The sequence below is a fragment of the Suncus etruscus genome, chromosome 1 (assembly GCF_024139225.1).
Source record: "Suncus etruscus isolate mSunEtr1 chromosome 1, mSunEtr1.pri.cur, whole genome shotgun sequence".
Lineage (NCBI taxonomy): Eukaryota > Metazoa > Chordata > Mammalia > Eulipotyphla > Soricidae > Suncus > Suncus etruscus.
Window position 1 is genome coordinate 188,555,127 of NC_064848.1, and position 16,604 is coordinate 188,571,730.

The following is a 16,604-nucleotide window of genomic DNA, read 5'->3' on the forward strand; positions in this document are numbered from 1 at the left end:
TACACCTAGAAATACCAAACTTGTAGCAGAAGTTCCCCTAGAGAATTTATGTTTAAATGTTTAAACATGTTTAAAATATTGCAAAAAATACTGCAAAATTTTTTCTAATTTTTGTTTTTCATGTTACTTAAAATTGGTCATTTAGGTAAGTTTCACACTGAAACCAATTTTCTGGTCATTCCTCTTCCCTTTTTCCCATGATCAAAATCTTATTTTGTCTTACATCTTCCCTGGGCCATTCTTGACTACTTCTTTGACTGTTGGAGAAACTGAGGCCGCACACCTCCAAAGAACTCCTACTGATATGAATTTGGGAAGCAAAAAAATTGTTAATCCTACTTCCTTCCTTCTTCCTCCTATCTGTATTTCTGTCACCAACCAATGCATGCCACTGTCTTAGAGAGTCCAAAGTCAAGTGTGAACAGAGGACTCAAGGTCATCTCGAGAGAAATAAAAAGCACTCGGAAAGTTTTATTCATCAAGCTTGAGCAATCACCATTTTATTAATAGTCACATTTTATTAGTAATTGGCAGCAAAGGAGTCTTCTTCAAGACTGGGTAACATCAGAAGAATCAAAAGAAAGATTTTGCTGGAGTGAAATGAATTGACATCAGGAAAATGCAAGCATAGCGTGGACCATGCTTGAGAAAAAAAAGGGTCTCTTTTCTCCAACAGAGCTGGCCTGTCAGTGGAAAAACCTGGGGCTGATTCTATAAAAAAGCAACAAATGAGCAGCAACTGTGCTCATTTGGAGGCTTGCATCAGGTCTGGCTCAGTCTTTCAGGCAGCAGCAGAACTTAGAACGGGCACTTTGCAGAAGCCAGACTCAGAGCTGAGTTTTTAGGAAGTGGGAAAGCAGGTACTGACATTACAGACATTTGTAGAAGCTGCTTGGAAGCTATTAGAACCACCAATGGACATCTTCCCCACACCTGTCACACAACAAGCTGGCTGGCAGGAAGAGGGTTGGCAGCCTCCTTGGTTGCAGGAAGTAGATCCACAAGTAGGAGGGTCAGAACAACCAGTGCCACCGGAAGCTGGTTTGCAAGTGGTCGTTACAGAGCAAGGAGGTGAGCAGGGAGTCATTGGCTGGCACATGATGGATAAGGAAGGAGCTGTTTGGCAGTAAAGTGGCTGGCAAGGAGAGGGTACATAGCAAGGAGGATTGCAAGAATTGAACACACAAGGCGAAGACTGGCAGGGAACAGGCATAGGCAGAGCAGTTTGTAAAGGCTTAAAAATGTAGCAGATGGGTTGATAATACGTTGATTGGCAGGACTGGACCTCACAACACATAGATGGGCATGAGCCAGCTTGGCAGCAACTTGGTTGGCCTGGGCAAGCTACACAGGCACTTGGTGGGCAAGGAGTTTCATTACAGGAAGTTACCTCAGAGCAGGGTGGCTTGCAGGGTTTAGAATCACTGTCCATTGGTTGGTCACAGGCCGGCTGGCCTGACCCAGATGCACAAGCTGGTTTCTGTTTGGAGCTTGGCTGGCCACAGCACTGAGCTTGATGATGCCCACTGGATTCTGAACCATAGGATTGGCATGAGCTCACCACACAGGGAGACTGACCGGTGCTAGACTCGCAGGTTGTGTAAGAACAAATGGGCTGGCAGGCAAAACCCACACAAGACATTGCTGGCAGACAGGGAGGTTGGCAAGCAGTTGGCCCACAGCTCTCCGGGACATTGCCAGATGCCTGACGATTTTCTTCACATGTTACCAGTTGCCATGTTCTGCTTCGGCAGGCACTAGGCAAACAGAGTCCCCTTCGGAAGCTGCCACCATTGGAGCACATGGAAATGGTGGGCATGGCCATGATATTTGCAGGACAACAGCCTTCTGCCATGCTGCTGGGGCTGACCTTGAGAACAAGTTGCAGATTCAGATGTCCTGGAGTTTGCAAAACATCTACTCCAAGGGGCTTATATAGTTCTTCCTTGGGGATGTTGTCCTGACCCAGAGCATCTTTTCCTTGTTATTGTTTCCACTCATATGCATACAAACATCTGATTAGCAGGCTTCTGGAGCCTGGGAGATGTTGTCCCCACTTTAGAAACTTGTCTGTTGAGTTGGGAGGTGATTTTTTTTTTTGCAGTGTTTTTATTCCTTGATGCTGTTCCTGCTCTGGAATGAGCTGTCTCTCATTTACAGGTTGCTCTGCAGCCTCCCTGAAGCAGGCCTCTGTCTACACTACCCTCTCATCAGGAAGCCACAGCCCTGCCAGAGCAGTCTGATCCTCAGTCAGGAATGCAGCCCTACCCTTACTCCCCTACAACAGTCAGGAAATGACACTCTGCCCCCCTCAAGTGTCAAAATTGGCAGAAAATTAGGAGGCAAGTCCTCAATGCTGCAGGCATGGGAGATCAACACATAGACAAGAAGGTATTTGAAGTACAGTTTTTATTCTAGGGGCTCTGAAAACTTTTGAGATGCACAATTCAGGTTCAGAGCATCTTCTGGCCTCCTGGGTAGAGGCATTCCAACACTGGATAAAGACCAACCTCAGAATCTCAAAGAAATAACTACGTTTTGAACTATCCTAATAATGAGAATGTACGAGGGAAATAGAAAGCCTGTCTAGAGTACAGGCGGGAATTGGGTGGGGAGGAGGGAGATTTGGGACATTGGTGATGGGAATGTTGCACTGGTGATGGGTGGTGTTCTTTACATGACTGAAACCCAAATACAATCATGTATGTAATAAAGTTGGTTAAATGAAAAAAAAATGGCCACAGCATTTATTGCTCGCTTTCAGTTACTGAAAGTTACTTAAATGCCATTTGGGGATAAACAGGCCAACATGGATGAATTACAGGAGCTGCTCAATACCTACATTTGGATTTTCCTTCAAAACACAAGAAATAGGGCTTTCTTTTAGTGATATGGACACACTCATATGAATATGTGCAGATATATGGATAGACAACACCTTTATCCAGGAACAATAGAGCCAAAATACCCGTGATTTTATTGCTATTGTGTGTTAGTAATAAATTTTTGTGTTATTGAGGTAAAAAAAAAATCTCAAAGAAAGGAGCTGGAGCAATAGTTCTGTGGGTATGGTGCTTTCCTTCATGCATCCAACCTAGGTTCTATTTCCAGCATTTCTGAGCCTGCCAGGAGTAATTCTTGAGTGCAGAGTCAGGAATAACCCCTGAGCACTGCTAGGTATTGCCCGCCCCCCCCCCCCCAGGAAACCAGAATATCAAAGAAAATCATCAACAGTTCCCAGTTCTCTCCCCTGATAACACATCTTAGGGAGACAGTTATAATTCCTTTTTTTTCCTTCATCTTTACTTCATTTACTTTCTTATATTTCTTTTACACAATCTTTGTCTTGGAGAAATTCTCACTCAGTTTAGGGTGAGTTCTCTGTCCCTTCCTTTATTTCTCAGATAAACTTACCTTACATCTCTAGTTACTTCTAATGCCAGTTTTGGGGGGTGTCCTGGGGTGACTTATGTGAAGTGGCAAGGAGAAAGACTGCAGCCATGAGAAGAGAATCTACCTTTTCTCAACCCACCTTCCATCACTCAGGGAAGTGGCTGGGGAGATTTAAGACTGATAAAATCTGTGGCAAGCTCCTGCACAGTATGGACACCAAACCCCGCCAACCCAACTGGGCAGCCTTCAAGTCGCACCTGAAGTCCACTTCATCAACTGACCTTGGGACTAAATCCCACCACCTGAGATATTTTCTCAGTCTGAAGAGGGGAATTGCTCTTCGCAGGCAAAAGGAAGTCAGTCTTCAATATTACAGGCATCTCAAGTCAGTCACCTTCCCTCAGAGAAATAATTTCAGAAGGAGACAAACAGTAAGAACAGATTTTATTTAGAGGTACTAGGAAGGGGAGTGAGAGGATAAGAGTAACACACTCAAGGAAGAGAGCAGGCTTCTCCAAAGCTGGAGCGAGCCTCAGTACATGTCCTAGAGTTAAAGTATGAAAAAGTTCACATCTCAGGTTGGGAGATGCAGGTGATATGTGCTTGGAAATCATATATACTCAGGCAACACATGTGTGCTTTTCTTTGTTCTAAGTTGGTCTTTATAGATTTTTTTCCAATCTGCCCCACATGGGGCTTTCTACCTAGGTAAGAATCCTGTTATTGCCTGTTATTGTTTTTGCCATGGTGAAGGGTTGGGGTAATTGATCTTTTCTGGTACTTCTTTCCTGGGCTATATTCCTTCTAGAGCTTCTCTTGGTTCAGGGTCCAGTCTTCTTTGGCTCTGCAGTGGCATGGGGTTAAACTCTTATCAATGATGAGGTGACTTCTCCAAATCATTCTCTTGTTTTTATTACATCTCAAGATTTCATTGTCATGGGGGTCCCTACCTACCTGCCTGCTTTGGTTTTCCACCTGAAGTTCTTTTCTTCAAGAGCAGGCAGAATCTTCGGAGTCTTGATCTCCTTCAAGAACTTCCCCATGTTGCTTTCCTGAAATTCACTTTGCAGTATCACTAATAACAATGACCATTTTTATTATTTTGCCATTGATGGCACACTTGAGAACAAGGTATATTTTATGTCCTTGGTTGCATTTTGCACTGAATCTTTGCAATAAGGAATAGAAGCAGATTGAAACCTAAGTCAGTCTTTTCATCTTATCTCTATTAGTCATTCTGACCCAAAGGAGAAAAGGGGAGAAATAAATAAATAATAATAACAAATAAAATATGTAAATAAAATAAGGGAGAAATAAATTAATAATAAATAAATAAAATATGTAGTAATAGAGCACTAACTTTGTGCAAAAGAGCTTCTTTTTAGAGACCACCTACCAACTCCAGTAACTAATCAGTCCCTATCAAACTAGTATGAATACTTACTCTCAATACATGAGAAGACAAGCGTTTTCTATTGGAATTTTGTTCTGTTTTATGTAGATGCCATGATTTACAATACTGTTAATAATAATGTTTCAAGTATACACCACACCCTCCATTAGCATGCCAGCATTCCTCTCATATTGTCTCTAGGTCCCAGCTCACTGCATCCCCCCACTCTTAGAAATTCAGTTCTAAAGAGCAACTCTCAAAGTCTGCTAGCATTGATTATTATTTATTGCCTTTCTGTTTCTTTATACTCCAACTTCAAATAAAAAAACTTACCAGAAATTATTTAAACTATTTTAAATAATTAAATTTAGTAAATGTAATTATTTAAAGCATACAATAATATCAACAACCTTTGAGTTTTATGAATATATCAACTCAGTTCCAGCAGTGGTATGCATTTTGAAAACCTCATTGCAAAATTTCTATAGGATTGAGTCTACCTTGTCAAGAGATTTTCATTAAGGTCTCTCCTTGTTGTGTATGTAAATATTTTAGGGGATTATTATGTTACTGACCCTACCCTGATCGTTGATTGTGCCCTACCCTAGGGTGTGACCTGACATTCTGCCCCCACCCTAGGGTAGTACCTGATTCTGCTTCCACCATTGGGTGGTATCTGATCCCACCATTGGTGGTACCTGATTCTGGGTGATAAAAACAAGGGTCTGTGAAGGCGAGAGGCTTTTTGCTGGAACTTATGCTGAGTCTTTGGACTTCAGTCTTGTCCACTGAATAAAGCTTATATTTCCACAAGCCTGACTGTCTGCGAGCTGTTTACCCACCGTTTCACCTCAGAACCATCGGCTGGACAGGGTGGCAGACGCATGCTCCGAGCTGGAGGGGAAAGACCTCATCCTCCATCCCTCCATCAGTCAACCCCATCAAGGGCTGACTTGCAACATCTCCTTTTCCTCTGGACCTTTTCCTGGGTGGATTGGCTCCCTAATTACTTTAGCCTCCTTCACTGTCCCACATGCAATTCTTACTTGAAGTGTAGGCTGCAATGGAGAGATCGTAGCTTTGGCAGCTCCATAGCAGTCTCTCAATATCTGGCCCTACTAATAATTCACTTAGTGGACATGTTGGTTCATTACCCAAGTGTTCAAAGTATCAACAATTTATTCATCAAAATGCATTGATTTTTCTTAGATTATTATTGTCTTTATTGGTCTCTCCAATTATAAAAAATTCTGTAAGGTACTTTTCAAAATGCTACAAAATGGGGGTCGGTACTGTGGCACAAGGGATAAGGCATCTGCCTTGCCCATGCTAGCCTAGGATGAACAGCTATCCCTTGGTGTCCCATATGGTCCCCTAAGCCAGGAGCAATTTCTGAGCACATAGCCAGGAGTAACCCCTGAGCATCAACAGGTATGGCCCAAAAACCAAAACCAAAAACCAAAATGAAAAAATTCAAAATGCTACAAAATGCTTCTTGTCATCTTCCTTGCCCTCATTTTTAAAGGGTTTTTGTTTGTTTGTTTGTTTTTTGGCTTTTGGCTTTTGGCTTTTGGACCATACCAAGTGATGTTCAGGGCTCACTCTGGCTCTATGCTCAGGAGTCACTCCTGGCAGTGCTTGGGGATGTATGAGATGCTGAGAATCAAACCCTGCTAAGCAGAGTATAAGGTGAGGACGCTACCTGCTGTATTATCTCACCAACCCTGGTTGATTTGTTTGTTTATCTGAACAGTGCTTAGTGTCATTTTCCTTATCATTTTAATGGCTTTCCTCTGCCTTCCTTTTTATGTCTGAGCTTCAATTGTTTTATTCACTCTCCATGTCCTTACTTTTTTTGTATGTGAGCAATATGAATCCCTAACCTATGTTTTATTCGTGAATGCCTATATCCCCCACCACAATTCTCATTTCTCATTAGAAAATATTTTGTTTTCTCCAATAAGCCAATCAAAATGTGAACTTGAGAAACATACTTTAGAAACCATGCCAACTCTAATCTGAAAAGGTGCCACTATTCAATACCCTTACAAACTGTAGCTTTTTGTTTTCAAAGTTTTATATCTGCTGCAGATGACTTTTGTGAAGTCAGGGAACTGAGAGGGTAGCAGTCTCAGCATGATGTCTGTAACTTTACTCTTCGCACACCTCTGTTCACTACTGAACTGTCTGTGGAGATTTAGGACTAATGAAAATCAGCTTTGAACACTTGCATGATACAGAACTTTCATGTCACCAGCTCCACGTGACAATGATCAAACTGTCCTTGAATTCCACTTGATCTACAGGACAGAGGAATTCGTCTCTGAAGCCATGGAACTCAAGCTGGACTGCAGAATTGCACTTTGCAGGAAAAGAGAAATCAGTCCTAACTTCTCCTCCCTGGTTCCTTCTTCCCTCGCAGCAAAGAATTTCATGGAGGAGAGAAATTGTGAAGCATAATAAATTTATTTGGGAAGAGTGATAAAGAAAGCAAGTTGCACGTTTGAGGGAATGTAGATTTTTTCAGAGAGAAAGAGTCAAGCACACATTCTAAGCAGTGCAGCAGATATAGTCACAAGATAGAGTACGCACACCACAAATTAAAGAAATAGTACTCATCTCTCAGGTGGCAATAAAGACATCTTCTCTCCACTGACCCCAGGATAGGAAAATGTGTACTTTTTCCTCTACTTTATAGACATTTTTTCTATATGACTCCAAGGTCTCTCGCTAGGGCTGTGTCAATGGTGAGAACTTAGAATTCTTGATAGTCATTTTTTTATAAACTTAGCTTCACTTGTTCCAGGTTTAGAGCCTTCACTGCTGGATGGATCTGCCATGCTCTAGTGCCACGTCCACCAATGCCATGATCACTACTGTGTAAGGAAATCTGACCTGAGACCAAAGGAGAGTACCAGGCTTGAGAGGACTTAGCCACCCATACTTATAAGGAAGGGCATAAGCTTGAAAGGACTTAGCTGGCTGTACCCACAAAGAAGGGCATTGGACTTGAGAATCACCCATAAAAGGAGGGCATTAATGAACCAAAAGCATAAATATTATTTGAGACATAACTTCACTAATATCCTAAGGACCTTTCTTTGAGCATTTTTTGAAGACCACTCATATTTCTATAAACCCACCCTGTCATGAGCAGTTGTGTATGCTCAAGCAATTCTTTCTTAGTCTTACAAAATTATTAACCTCTCTCAAGACTAGCTTTGCTGTTAGACTAAGTGCAGTCATATTAAGGGTTAATATTTTAGGGCCCAGATCAAAATTCATGAACAAGGCCAAAAAATAAAATAAAAAATTACCAGTCTTTGAAAACTGACTGTGCTAACAGAAACTTCAGATAGCAAAAAGCAGCGCAGACTCTTGAAACTGCCCTAGATCAGTAAAATATAAACATACATTTTGCCCTGAACAATTTGTCCTGTGTTTTTAACTTAGGAACTAATAGTTATGTCTGCAATTATACCTTGCCAATAAATTGAGTATAAGTATTCCAGTTTTAACATTCAATAAATAGAGCAGAGCTTGAGCCTCACTTCTGAGTCTGTGATCTCTTTGCCCATCTAAGCACCCACCTTCCTCAGGGACCTTGATGATTCCCTTAGTGTCCAGACCAAGCAGGCCATGACACTCTAAGTCAGGAATTCTACATCTAATAGGATTCACCTTTTAAAATGGATGATAGATTTCAAAGCTCTTCATGCTTCTAAGCTGATTTGGGTTCTAGAGTCTTCTCCCAGTACACATCACAAGGGACTCACCATCTGCCTGAAACTCATTCATTTTTCTGATTGCTTTCTTCCCACCTTCCTCTTAAGCAGGAAGCTCTTGGGGCAGGAGGATAGCACAGCAGTAGGGCATTAGCCCTACATGCAGCTGACCCAGGACGGACCTAGGTTCAATTCCTAGAATCCCATATGGACCCCCAAGTCTGCTGGGAGTGATTTCTGAGTGCAGAGCCAGAAGTGACCCATAAGCACCACTGCATGGGGCCCAAAAATTAAAAAAAAAAAAAAGAAAGAAAGAAAGAACTCTCAGTATGTTGATAGGAGAGCACAAGAAACTGTGATCAAATGTCGAACATGGTAAATACATTTGACAACACTGAAATTATATTTGAAATATATTTCACTGCAAAATATCAAGTATTTCACTGAATAATTAAAATAATTTGGTAAGAGAGTAAGTTTTAGGAAAAAATAATGGCTGCCTATACTTTCTAGGTAACCCAATCTGGGCTGATACCTCTGTGATATGCTCAGAAAGGAGGAGGGCAGATTCCCATTTCTGCATAAGCTACAGCAGCCTATTGCCACATCCTACACTCTGATAGAAATAGCCCAACCCACCAAATTTGTTTTAGATCTATAAGTCCTGGACTTCACGGCCATGCTATGCCTTAATAGTTTAAAGTAAGGTATACCTGATAATATGTAAGAAATATTATATCTTATAATAATATTAATTTTAAATTATAATCTTATAGTAATGTATTATGGGAAATCTGATGGAAAAATTATATAGTAACCTACCAACCTCAGTGAACCTAAACAGTAACACAGAAGGCTCAACTAGCAATAACCACAATTATGTAAATCCTTAGACACTGGTTTTAATAACACAATGAAGCGATAAAATAATGATTTCAAATTGGCCCTTGTTGATATAAGAGTTGACAATTCTAGTTCCCTTTATGTTGTAATAAGCAACATGAAGTAAATTTGTTTGTGTCTGCCTGGAGGTTATGGTGTTGGGTGGGTGACTGGGGATACTGGTGGAGAAATAGTGACAGTGGTGATGGGATAAGTGCTTGAACATTTATTGTCTGAAATGATTATATTATGAACAATTTGGTTAATCACAGTATTATAATAAAAGTTAGAAAAAAGAACTGGAACAAAGCAATAAGAATGAGAGTAGACCTTAAATATACTCGCTAAAGGGAAAAATATGTGAGATAATGGGGGAATTCTTTTATACAATATCTGTATCAAGTTATCACAGGATGAGTTAAGCATCTAAAGTTTTGTCATTTATACCTCAGTAAAGCTGGAAAAAGATGGGACAACTTACTCTTCTGATGTGTTTTATGTCTTAGCCATTGAAAACAGCCAATTTCACCAATGACTGTTCTGTTTTCTTGATCACATCAAGACCTGTGGTGATAGGGCTGTCTCAGTACAGTGATAGGGTGCTTGCCTTGCATGAAGCTAACCCAGGACTGATCTCCAGCATCCCATATGGTTCCCTGAGCCTTGCCAGGAGTGATTCTTGAGTGAAGAGCCAGAAGTAATTCCTGAGCACCACTATAACCAAAAAATAAAAATAAAGACCTATGGTAATGAATAAAAGGCTTTGAACAGAACTGGACTTTTTATCATTTGTATGTTATCAACTTTATAACTGTTCTAAATTTTATGTTCAATATAATGAACATAACAATGTATGTATGTTTGAGTTATAATTCCAAAATATATGATCCCAAATGTATACTGTTGGGCCCAGAGATATAGCACAGCGGCGTTTGCCTTGCAAGCAGCCGATCCAGGACCAAAGGTGGTTGGTTCGAATCCCGGTGTCCCATATGGTCCTCCGTGCCTGCCAGGAGCTATTTCTGAGCAGACAGCCAGGAGTAACCCCTGAGCACCACTGGGTGTAGCCCCCCCAAAAAAACAAATGTTTACTCTTACAATATAAAATCCTGAAAATTATAATCCTAAAAGACCAAAATCCCAAAACTTCAGTTCTGAAAAACTCATTAAAATTCATGCATTTATGGGGCTAGCATGATAGCACAGTGGTAGGGCATTTGCCTTGCACACGGCTGACCCAGGAAAGACCTGGGCTTGATCCCCAGCATCCCATATGGTCCCCCAAGCTAGGAGCAATTTCTGAGCTCAGAGCCAGGAGTAACCCCAGAGCATCAGTGGGTCTTCCCAAAAACCAAAAAAAAAAAAAAAAGTGATTCCTGAGCCTAAAACCAGGAATAGCCTCTGAGCTCTGCTGGATTGGGTCAAACCTACCCACCCCCCAAAATAGTAGGTACTGAGCTTGTTAAATATTTGAAGGATATTGTCTGAAGGCAGACCTGGCATTCTGTGAAAGGGCAAAAGTTACAAGGAATTAAAACATTTGGCAAAGAAATATTCTTATATCTTCTACTTGAATTTTCACTTTTCTGTTTTTCAGGATTCCAGCTTTAAAAGTCAAGATAATAGGTGTTTGGAACTGTGTATTACAGAATTATGATCAACAACAATGTATCTATTTGTGTATATGCTTATGTGTGTGCATGTACAATATATACTGTGTGTGTGTGTTAGTTTGGAACACTGAGCATCTACATGGTCTCTGAGGGATGTTTCTACCATCTAACATTCCATATATCCTAGAATGCTGCATATAGGAGTTCCATTCATCTTCAGAATATCAAAAATATTCCATGATTATATCAAAATATGCACAAATGTATACATTTTCTTTTCTTTGCTCGTGATTAGATGGATTGTTTCTCTTTCATATTCATCTACAAAATAGGAGAAAAGAAATCTGATATGGAATTGTTATGATGTGCAAGAAACATGGATTCCAAGAAACATAAATTCCCTGACCTATTTCCCCCTTAACTGGAAAAAAATGGAGAAAAATACCAATGACCTAATAAGACATAATTCCAATACTAACAGGTCTAAGAGGGTTCATTTTAAACTTCTCCTGCTGTTGTCCTACTTAGATGTCTTTCAAACAGAGATAATGCTGCTACAGAGAGTATTTGCCAATACTTAGATGTGGGATTATCACACTCCAGGGATACTAACATCTAATTATAATAGACAAGAAGTCAAACTTAGCTTCCTATATAGGTTTTACAGGACAGCCTACAATTTATAGCAAAGAATTATCCAGTCCGAATTGTGACTAGTGCCAAAATTGAGAGTTCCTGTGCTCAGGGTCTGCCTAAGCTGTTTCCTGAAGATAAGGGATAGCTTTACATTCTGTGTAGTAAAGGTGCAGAGTGATTATTTTAAATAGACTCCTCATTAAGAACTGTAGGAGTTTATGTATAAAATTTACACAAAAAAAAAAGATCATAAGAAACACTCTTAGGCAAGAAATCCATATTTACTTCTTTTTTTTTTTTTATAAAAATGAGCTTCCCACTTGTAATTTTCACACCCTGGGAGCTTCAAAGCCATTGACTTTTGCACCTGTCTCCCTATATTGAAGACCTCCATACTGTTCTCTATATCAAAGCCAGAGTGACATTCCAAAACTCAATATTCTTCTAGTCTCTATATTAAGATCCTTGATATCGAAAGAGGAAGTCTCGGTTTCCCCTTGCCAGCAGTTCCATCTATCCCCGTTAACCTAAAGTGCATCTCATCTTTAAGGGCCAGCCCATGCTCTAAAATTTTCTGAGACTTTCTGCCTCACTGAGAGACTAAGATAATAGGTAATGCCTAAAGCAAATCACAAAACCCAAAGTACTTAGACCAGTCAGTCCATTCTGCAGGAGCCTTGTATCCTTGAAAACATTTTTTTCTTGAAAACATTTGTATTAATTGATAATGAAGGCAAAATACTTTTTAAAGCCTACACAAATACTCCTTTTTTTTACTTCAAAAACCCGCACAAAATGAGGCATATTTAACTTAGTCCTATAGAAAGTTCCTCCCCATACAGGAAGTTCCTTTTTCTTCTCCTTTACTTTTTAGCAAACTTTTCAACATTCTAACTCTGAATTGGAATACTATTATGATTCAATATTTTCATTATTGAAAGTATTTTTTTAAAAAACCTGGTAACAATGGACACCACAGAGACCCAACATCACTGCTCCTGTACCAATACCTTTCTGTAAACCCTAAACCAAACCTTATATCTAGCATATAAAACTATCAAGGGAAGGTCACTGTTTACTCATCTAATAGTATGTTCTCTAATCTATGTGTATGTATTTTCTTGCATGAAATGATCTTCCTTCTTTTATAATTTTTTTATTTTACTTTATTGAAACCATTGTGATCTACAAAGTCCTTCAGAGTTGAATTTCAGATATACAGATATACAGTTTCAGATATACAATTTCAGATATACAGTGAATCAGGGCCATTCCCACCACCAGTGTTTACCTCCCTCCACCAATCATCCCATAGTGCATCCTACTGCACCACCCTGGCCTGTCAGTATAATAGGCCCATTTATGTTTATATTGTTAAAATTTAAGTCTCTTGATTCTATTGTTGTTGACTTTGACTTAAAAATTTAGTTCTGTCATCTTTTTTCTCCACCAATGCACCAATGAGACCACTTTGTCCCTGTTTCTGTGGAAAAGGCGAGAGTCCCTATTTATAAAAGAAAAAAAGAAAAAAAATTAAAAGAAGGAAAAGCAATAAAATGGGGTGACTTTTTTGCATAGGTTCAGCAAAAGTTGGGGAAAATAGAAAGGAAAAATCTTTGGTCTAAAAACAGGGAGACCCAACACATGAAGCATCTTCCCATAAGACCAACAAGAGGCTCTTGGTATACTTAAGTTGTCTAACCCCAAAGTCTTTCTTCTCAATGTTCTTCTCAATCACAGTTGTTGCAGTCAGGTTTCTTGATTTTTTATTTTAGAGATCTTGATTTTTGCACAGATTCTAGATTCTAGGTTCTGTTGAAGTCAGGGTGTCACTGAGTGTCTTCTGGTTTCATCTCATTGTTAGATTATGAGGCAAGGAAATCTGCCCTGAAAGTTGTTGCTGATTCCAAGTTGTCAGGATGTCATATGAACCCACTCTGAAATAAGTCGGTGTCAGGGCAGTATTAGGGTCTTCTACAGTAGAAGTTCAATTCCTAGTGCTGGTGCAAAAAGTGTGCCAGTTCCAAATATGGGATCCAAGGTACAGGTGAGAATGGCCAATGTCCAATTGACTGAAGCCTAAGTCAAGTCTCTCTGCAAATGTTCAGGGTGAAAGACCACCTTAAAATATAAAATTTATGAGTTCTTATCCATATTAGATAAGAATTTCCTTCTTTACATAGATTTCCCCCATTTTAATGTGTCCATGCAAAAAGAAACAATGCAAAACTACATCTACATAAGGAAATACACAATAAGAATTTACCTATTAAGGAAATACATATAAAGAAATATACATAGGAAATATACATATCCCCTTTAAATCTTTTGAAACAGTGGCTGAGGGATAAAATCCAGAGCACAACTTCAGCTTATGACATGGTCTTGTGGAGTCTGAAAAGGGGTTTCCAGCAGTCATGGGTCAGGAAATGTTCTCAAGTTGGGGATCTCTCAAAAACTGAATTCAGTAGTGAACAACAGTTCACAGTGAAGGGAGGTAGGAGAAAAGGGACCACCAAGAGCAATACATCAGCAACAGCAGTGGCAGCTTCTTCCCGGGCTGAGGCAAGGCAAAGTGAGAAGCTGGTTTTTCACTTTGGGAGCTGGTTTTCAGTTGGTTGGGTGGGAGAATGTTCCAGTTCCTGAGGAGTTATGATCTTCTTTCTTATTGTCTAACTGGCAATTTCCTACATGTGCTACAAAACTCTGCTTCAGAATCACAATTATGAAGAATTCTTAGATTCGCCTTGCAAAGTTAGGTGTCCTGTGTTGTGTTCTGGACTCTCTCTCAGTTCTCAGCCAATGGATTACAGTCATTGTCTCAACCTGATCAACTGAGAGAAGACATTAAGACTCTCATCCTTTTTTCTCTAAGTAGAGCCTAACACATACCCTGGCCCTTCACAGTTATCTAATGTTTCTTGGATCATGGATGGATGAAAGGATGAATGGAAAGAAGGAATGATGGATGAAGTTTCTCTCAAAGATAAAGCAAGTCAGCTACTAAGAACATTGCATTAACAATAGAGCAATGAGAACAAGTCACTTCAACTTAGCTGCTTTTATTGAACATTTAAATATCTCTACCTCATAGATGTTCCAAAGGAACCAATTCAAAAAAAGCATACTACTCTTTTGCATACTGCAAAAAAAAAAAATACAGGCCAGCAGAGACTTGAGATGCAGTAAGGCAGCACATTTCTTCTTGTTGGCAGCAGCAAAAAGGAACTCACAAAGTCCCTTACTTAGACCAGAGGGCCTTCATCTGGACTGTTAGGAACTGACATTTCTAGTGAGTTCTTTGAAGTATATGCAATAGCAAGTGATGGTGCTGAAATTCTAGCTTAGTCCTAAGGAGCCTGGGAGAGTGCAGTCAAGCTTTCTTTCTTGCTCTTCACTTATTTCGCAAAAATTGTTGATGGAGGTCAATTCATTTGTCGGCTTTCTTGGGAGTACCTTTGGAAGTAGCTGGTTGGTTGGATGTAACCTCACAGGCAGGAGGACTTGGAGCTTTAGGCTCAGTAGGCTGGCAGGGATTGACATCAATGACTTCCACCTTGCCAGGCGTTGCATCACCACAATCTGGTTGAGTGGGAGTAGTATCCTTGCAATCCGGTTTACAGATGTCAGTACTGACCAGGCGGGAGCAGACAGGACGGTAACAGATAGAAGTAATACGTGTTGGGTGGCGCACGATGGAGTAGCATGGGCGATAGCAGGAGGGGCGATAGGAGATGGATGTCACATAGGGCTGCCTGTAGGTGATGGGTCCAGAGCAGATGGGACGGCAGATGGGGCGATAGGGAACGGAAGTGGTGCAGGATGGCTTGCAGGAGCTGGGTATGTAGAAGCTCTTTGCACAAGCTGGTTGGCAGACAGCAGATGCAGAAGACCCTGGACGGCAAGAAAGGGGTTGGCAAGAGGAAGGTTGGCAAGAAGAAGGCTCACAAGACATAGACCTACAGCGCTTGACTATGTAGCAGGTAGTTTGGCAAGGACTAGTCACACAGATGCTTGGGGAGCAGGAGCTGGACTCAGAACAGATGGGTTGGCAGATGCTAGAGATGCAACAAGAGGGATCTTGGCAAGAGCTGGAGTCACAAGGTGGTTCGCAAGGACTGGGAACACAGCAGACAGAGGGGAGACAGACAGGCTCACAGACCAGAGCCATGCAAGGAGTTGGTGGGCAGACACTGGCCTCAGAGCAAGGTGGCTCACAGGGACTGGACTCACAGCAGACAGCTGGGCAGCTGTTGTTCACCGAGCAGACAGAGGAGCAGACACTCGGCGAGGGGCACACGGGCTGACAGCAAGCGGGCTCACAGAGCATTGGTTGGCAGGGACTAGGCATAGCACAGACAGATGAACAGCAGCTGGGCTCACAGATGACAGGCTGGCAGCAGCTGGGCTCACAGATGGGTTTGCAGAGGATGGACGGGCAAGATGCAGGCATACAGAGGACCGGCTGGCAGGCAGGGGTCTCACAGCACACAGGTTGGCAGCAAGCTGGCTCACAGAGCATGGCCTCACAACAGACGGGCTGAACGCAGCTGCTGACAGAGCAAGCTGGCTCACAGAGTGTGGCCTCACAGCTCACAGGACATGGAGTAGGGCAGCATTGCACACCACAGCTTGAGGAACCACAGCTATCTTCACAAGTCACCAGCTGCCACGTCTGACTCGGACAGGAACTGGGCAAGCAAATGGGCCCTCCACAGCTCACTTCTGTAGAGCAGAGAGAGATGGCTGGTACTGAGGGGCATCTTGTTGAACAGCAGTTTCCAGACATCTTGGAGGGGCCTTTGTTTCTTTGTGAGGGTGAAGAAGCTGCTCCCTTGACTGACTGGCCTTTGGAGGCCCTCACTTTTATACTCCCTTCCTGGCCTGGGCCATATGGGAGCCCTAGCATCTCTTCCTCATTGTTGTTTGGGCCAGTGTGCAGAGTAACACCTTATTATGTTG

At 41.3% G+C, this 16,604-nt stretch overlaps 2 protein-coding genes across 2 annotated transcripts; both read right to left on the reverse strand.

The window, feature by feature from the left end:
* Positions 1 to 841: 841 nt before the first annotated feature.
* On the reverse strand, positions 842 to 1,855 carry KRTAP29-1 (keratin associated like protein 29-1). The gene has a single exon (XM_049767880.1). The coding sequence runs from the start codon at positions 1,853 to 1,855 to the stop codon at positions 842 to 844; it is 1,014 nt and encodes a 337-aa protein (XP_049623837.1).
* Positions 1,856 to 15,072: 13,217 nt separating this feature from the next.
* LOC126000754 (keratin-associated protein 16-1) lies at positions 15,073 to 16,431 on the reverse strand. The gene has a single exon (XM_049767892.1). The coding sequence runs from the start codon at positions 16,429 to 16,431 to the stop codon at positions 15,073 to 15,075; it is 1,359 nt and encodes a 452-aa protein (XP_049623849.1).
* Positions 16,432 to 16,604: the final 173 nt, after the last annotated feature.

What these genes read in the sequence shown, in the direction of transcription:
- KRTAP29-1 (XM_049767880.1), bottom strand. Translation starts at nt 1,855, where the DNA reads ATGGCAGAAGGCTGTTGTCCTGCAAATATCATGGCCATGCCCACCATT.
- LOC126000754 (XM_049767892.1), bottom strand. Translation starts at nt 16,431, where the DNA reads ATGTCTGGAAACTGCTGTTCAACAAGATGCCCCTCAGTACCAGCCATC.